General features: G+C 57.8%; 1 protein-coding gene across 1 annotated transcript; it reads left to right on the top strand.

Annotated features, from left to right (window-relative positions):
• Positions 1 to 420: 420 nt before the first annotated feature.
• Positions 421 to 5,517, top strand: EN1 (engrailed homeobox 1). Its single transcript, XM_055574756.1, has 2 exons — positions 421 to 1,346; positions 4,430 to 5,517. The coding sequence occupies exons 1-2, from the start codon at positions 461 to 463 to the stop codon at positions 4,744 to 4,746; spliced, it is 1,203 nt and encodes a 400-aa protein (XP_055430731.1). The 5' UTR covers positions 421 to 460; the 3' UTR covers positions 4,747 to 5,517.
• Positions 5,518 to 5,720: the final 203 nt, after the last annotated feature.

Here is a 5,720-nt window from a genome sequence, read left to right as displayed (position 1 = left end):
GGAAGTCAAACCCCTCACTACTGCCTAGGAAAATGGCTAGACTTTAAAGACTATTTTTTTTTTTTTAATCTTTAAGGAAAAAAAAATTCTTGGAGATTTTTTTCTTGCTTTCTTTTTCCTTTCCTTTCCTTTTTTTTTTTTTCTTCCTTTTTACCGTGGCTTATTCCCCATTTAAAACAAATTGATTCTGGTTGCAGAAAGAAAACAGAAATAGCCAAGTGTCTCCATATCTGGATATCTACAAATTAGAGAGAGACAGCGAGATCTGCTCGATAAGAGCGAGAGATTCAGGCCAGGCGCCTGGGCTTTTTTTTTTCCTGCACCCGCCCCGTGCCTTCGCTGGGGCTTTGCCGGCCTCCTTCCTCCGCGCACCCCCACGGGCCGCTGGCAAAGTGGGGTGGGGAGCGAGGCGGGGGGGGCGGGGGCCGGCGCGGCGGCCGAGGCGGTGGGGCGGCCGAGCATGGAAGAACAGCAGCCGGAACCTAAAAGTCAGCGCGACTCGGGCCTCGGCGCGGCGGCGGCGGTGGCGGCGGCCCCCGGCAGCCTCACCCTGAGTCTCAGTCCCGGCGCAAGCGGCAGCAGCGGCAGCGATGGAGACAGCGTGCCGGTGTCCCCGCAGCCCGCGCCCCCCTCGCCGCCCGCGGCGCCCTGCCTGCCGCCCCTGGCCCACCACCCGCATCTTCCCCCGCACCCCCCGCCCCCGCCGCCGCCGCCGCCGCCGCAGCATCTCGCGGCGCCTGCTCACCAGCCGCAGCCCGCGGCCCAGCTGCACCGCACCACCAACTTTTTCATCGACAACATCCTGAGGCCGGACTTCGGCTGCAAAAAGGAGCAGCCGCCGCCGCAGCTCCTGGTGGCGGCGGCTGCGGCGGCCGGAGGAGGCACAGGCGGAGGCCGGGTCGAGCGTGACAGAGGCCAGACCGGCTCAGGTAGAGACCCCGTCCACCCGCTGGGAACGAGGGCGCCGGGCGCCGCCTCACTCCTGTGCACCGCGGACGGGAACTGTGGCCCACCCGACGGCTCCCCGCCAGCCACCGCCGGCGGGGCGGGCGCGTCCAAAGCTGGGAACCCAGCGGCGGCGGCGGCTGCGGCAGCAGCAGCGGCCGTGGCAGCGGCGGCGGCGGCGGCGGCAGCAGCGGCCAAGCCTTCTGACAGCGGCGGTGGCAGTGGAGGCGGCGTGGGGAGTCCAGGTGCGCAGGGTGCTAAGTACCCGGAGCACAGCAACCCGGCCATACTGCTAATGGGCTCAGCCAACGGCGGGCCCGTCGTCAAAACTGACTCGCAGCAACCCCTCGTGTGGCCCGCCTGGGTCTACTGCACGCGCTACTCCGATCGCCCGTCCTCCGGTGAGTACCCAGCCCTAGGCTGCGCGGTGAGCCCGGCAGACGCCGGTAGAACTCTCAGCCGCCGGGCTGGGGAGAGCGTGCGTGCCGGATCCCGAGGGTTCTCTTTTCTCATGCCTGCTCTCTTCTTTTCACCTTCAATTCCAGTCACTACCAAGTGTTATACCCAGTTTTGTGCTCCTGGGCTCTGCGACTACCGCCCGGGAGGTTACGGCTCAGGGTACAGGGAGTGGGATCCTTCGATTTTGAACTCCGAGCCCTTCTCGCCTTCTTTGTGTTTTACGTTTATTATTCTTAGTAAAGACTCAATCAGTCTTTGCTTTTTCTTCCAGGGAAAGGGGTTTTTAGAATCAGCGGGAAGGTGGGCCTAGCGATCTGGGTCTGAAATCCTGCGGAAGCCGAAACTGAGCAAGGCTTTGATTAGAGAAATTATCTTCGCTTTGTGTCCTTGCAGACATAAACACCGTATCGATATTTTCTGCGGAGAGATCATTTGCATAGAGATAGATGTAAGGAGACACAGGAAGAAAGAGAAACGTGTCTGATCGCCGTCCTTCCGCAAGCCGGGTAGCCAAAAGGGCCTGACCCGCCTGGGTAGAATCCAGGGAAAGGCGGTTTCGCAAACAGTGGGTGCCGAGAGCCCCTGGCTCCCGATTCTCTGGAGCTGACAGATAAACGGGGGAGAGGACAGAAGATACCTTAGGCTCAGGCCAGAGACCTGGGCCGAGGGCATGAGAGCCAGCCCCCACCTCAGCTTCTCCGTGGCCCGCCTGGCACATCCTCCAGGGCCCTGCCCCTTCCTTTTTTCACTTTCCTTCCGTACATCTGCCCGTTAGCAAATTTCTGCCAGCCATAGGCCCATTTTTCTCAATTTTCCTTTGGCCCTTTCCCCACATACCTCTTTGAGCTTGGAGAACCCCAGGCTGAGAGGTACTCAGGGGCAGCCACGAGGCCCCTGGTGAGGAGGCTGTGGCCTGCCCGCCTCCGGGGACCGCAGCTCCCAGGAGGCTGATGGGCGCCTCGAGGAGGGCGGCAGGGGTTCTGGCCTACGATTGGGGTTCCGCGCCCCGGTCTGGCAGGAGGCCGGGCTGGCGTCGCGGTGCGGCGCTCCACTCCGACTGGTCTCTGACTTCCCACCGCTGCTCCGCTGCTGGCCGGGCGCGGATCGATGAGCGCTATCAGCCCCCGCCATCTCGAGCCCCGTTATTGACACATCGGGCTCCCTGAACCTCCGAAAAGCTGCTTTGATTGACTCGCCTGATGGATCGAGTGATTGAGCTGTCAGGCTGTGCGGCTCAGGCTGGCCAGGAGGCTACGATTTTATTACAAGTGTTCATGCCTCTGCAAGGGCACCCATACACACAGTAACAACAACAACAGCAACAAAACAACTGCAACAACGCTCTAACAACCTAAGGGATGCCCATCTCACAATGGGGCCTTTCTGAGGTTGCACACATTTCCTGGGCCACTTCTGCTCGACCAGCTAATTACTTACCTAAACCAAGGCCTTCCTGGCCCCTCACCCTGCCTCCCAGTGCTTTCTTCATCGGGCTCAGGAGTGGGGCTTGTCTTTGTTCTTGGCTGCTTTCCTTCTTACAAGCCTGGGGAGGCAGGGTGCTGGTTTCTAATCCTGCAGGGGAAGTTCAGGGAGAGGAACCTCAACCCAGTCTTGAGTTGTGGTGGTCGGCCAGGCCTGGACTCTTTTGTCACAGGACAGCTGGTGACCCCTGGAGCTGGTCTTCCCCAGAGGCCAGCTGCCTGGTTTACCCCTCTGTCACTAGGTTTTGAGATGCCAGTGCAGACCCTACTTTTCAGACAATTTTAGAGGTTAACAGGCCAGACAGGGACTTCAGTCAGCTCAGGAAGCTCCCATAACCATGACAGGGCCCAGCAAATAAATGCTAGAGAAGACTTGCGTGTGGAGGCCTCTTTTTCCTCCTCTCTTCAGGGCTGGGCTTCATAGCCAGCCCTCTTCCCAGACTAGTTTTTGAGGGACCCTTCAGTTTCCTAGAAAGGTTTCCTGTGGCCTCTTCCTATAACCATCTTAGGGCATAGCACAGATTTTTGTCGGGATTGTCCCACCCTTTCTGTCCCCTTTCCCCTGTTTTGCTTCTGGATGTGGGGAGGGGGATGCAGTTTTCTTGCAGATCACCATAAGTGGGCAGAAAAGACAGCTCTGACTTGCTTTTGTTGTTCAGTTTTCAATCCTGAGATTGCAGCTTCTGTATCCGAAGGACTAGGGAGAGAGACCTGCCTGTGCCACTGGGTGTAGGATGGGGAGGGTCCTCTCTTTCTTACTGGTACCATCCAAGGGACAAAGCAGAGAACCCAGGGGCCTGGGCATGTGGATAAGGCATACAACTGGGGGAAGGCCTCTTCTCCCCTTTCCAGGAAGCAGGTGGACAGTGTCTTCCTGGGACTCCATAAGGGGCTTCGTTTTAGGCCAGAGGGAAAGAAGAGCAGGTAGAGAGAACAGATGCTGAATGTTTTGGAGCTAGGCAAGCCTCTCACATCGCCCTCCTTATCCCCTTGTTTTCTGGAGTCGGTAGCTACAAGCAGATGTGGTCTTATTGTAGGTGTGTGGGTGTAGATGCACTTCTTGAGGTGGGGGAGAAAAATAGTTCACAGGCTGGCAATTCCCGCAGGGCAGTCCTATCCCAGTCTTCATGACTCCACTGTTGAGCCTCTTTTTATGCCAAGTCTGAAGACAGCAGGCCCCTGACCTCCAACTCGGGTTGGGCCTGATAGGGCTCCAAATATCTTTCCATCTTGGACTCTATGATTTAAGCCTATCACGGCTGGGTCTGTTCTGAATTGGGGTGTGAGGTGCATACACAATTTCGGCTGGCCAGTTTTCCTCTGTGACCCTTCTGGCATCCCAGAGGATTCCCAGAGGGGAACCCAGCGACCCCAGTAGCCAGCAGATTGATCTAGGGGCTCGTGGGCGGGAGGGGCTGCACGGCCTCTGCTATTGCCCCAGAAGCGCTGGGCGAGATCCTCCAGCTCCGCTCCGCAATTCTCACGGCTTCCTCTGCTCTCTCCCCCCTGCCCTCTGTCCCTTGTCCCCACCTCCGATGCTGCAGGTCCCCGCACCAGGAAGCTGAAGAAGAAGAAGAACGAGAAGGAGGACAAGCGGCCGAGGACGGCGTTCACGGCCGAGCAGCTGCAGAGACTCAAGGCGGAGTTCCAGGCGAACCGCTACATCACTGAGCAGCGGCGGCAGACGCTGGCCCAGGAGCTCAGCCTCAACGAGTCCCAGATCAAGATCTGGTTCCAGAACAAGCGCGCCAAGATCAAGAAAGCCACGGGCATCAAGAACGGCCTGGCGCTGCACCTCATGGCGCAGGGACTGTACAACCATTCAACCACCACGGTCCAGGACAAAGACGAGAGCGAGTAGCCGCCGCCGGCAGAGGCCGCGCGGTCCGGCCGCCGCACCCGCGCCCCCTCCTGGCACCGCGGCCGCCCCAGTGTGGGCCCCACGCCCCGGGGAGAAAGAATCAGCGTAAAGGAGGAAGGGAGCAACAGGGAAAAGAGAGAGAAAGAGGTTCCCAGAATGGAGAGTCACATTGGAACCAGACATTTTTTTTTCAAAAGGAAGAAAGACTCAGACAGGTGCTATCGAAAAATAAGATCAGTTCTCTCTTCACAGTATAAGGGACGAAAACTACGAACTCTTAAAGCTCTATCTAGCCAAACCGCTTACGACCTTGTATATATTTAATTTCAGGTAAGGAAAAGAATTATGTGTAGCGATCTCTATTTGCTGGACTTTTTATTAATCTCCTTTATTATTATTGTTATAATTATTATAATTATTATAATTATTTTATCCCCCGCCTCCGCCTCGCTGCCCCTGGCCCAGTTTCGTTTTCTTTTGAATGTTATTGCTTCTCCGGTGCCTCCCGTCCCGCATCGCTGGCCCTCCGTTTCTCTGGGACTTTTCTTTGTGTGCGTGAGAGTGTGTTTCCTCGCGTGTCTGCCCTTCGCCTCTCCCCCTCCCCCATCTCCCCGCTCCTTCTGTCCGTCTGTCTGTCCTGCCCCCGACCCTTTCGTTTTCCGGAGACTTGTTGAGAAATACGACCCCACAGACTGCGAGACTGAACCGCCGCTACAAGCCAAAGATTTTATTATGTTCAGAAACCTGTAGTCTGAAATAAAGTGTACACTGTGCTCACGAGCGCCTGACGGCCCTCCTCTTTGCGGGCTGGGGAAGGGCGAAGACGCAGGGCGGCCCTGCGCAAGGCGGGTACACACCCAGCGCGGAGCCCCGAGGCTCGGCCAGGCCTTAAGATTCATCACCGCACAACGAATACAGGGGACAAGGAGGGCGCGGTGATAGGGATGGCTTGGACCCGGGGATGGCCCGGGTTT

This window comes from Bubalus kerabau, chromosome 3, assembly GCF_029407905.1.
Source record: "Bubalus kerabau isolate K-KA32 ecotype Philippines breed swamp buffalo chromosome 3, PCC_UOA_SB_1v2, whole genome shotgun sequence".
Classification (NCBI taxonomy): Eukaryota; Metazoa; Chordata; class Mammalia; order Artiodactyla; family Bovidae; genus Bubalus; species Bubalus kerabau.
The sequence above is the reverse complement of the archived record's forward strand: the minus strand, read 5'-3'. Positions and strand labels throughout refer to the sequence as shown.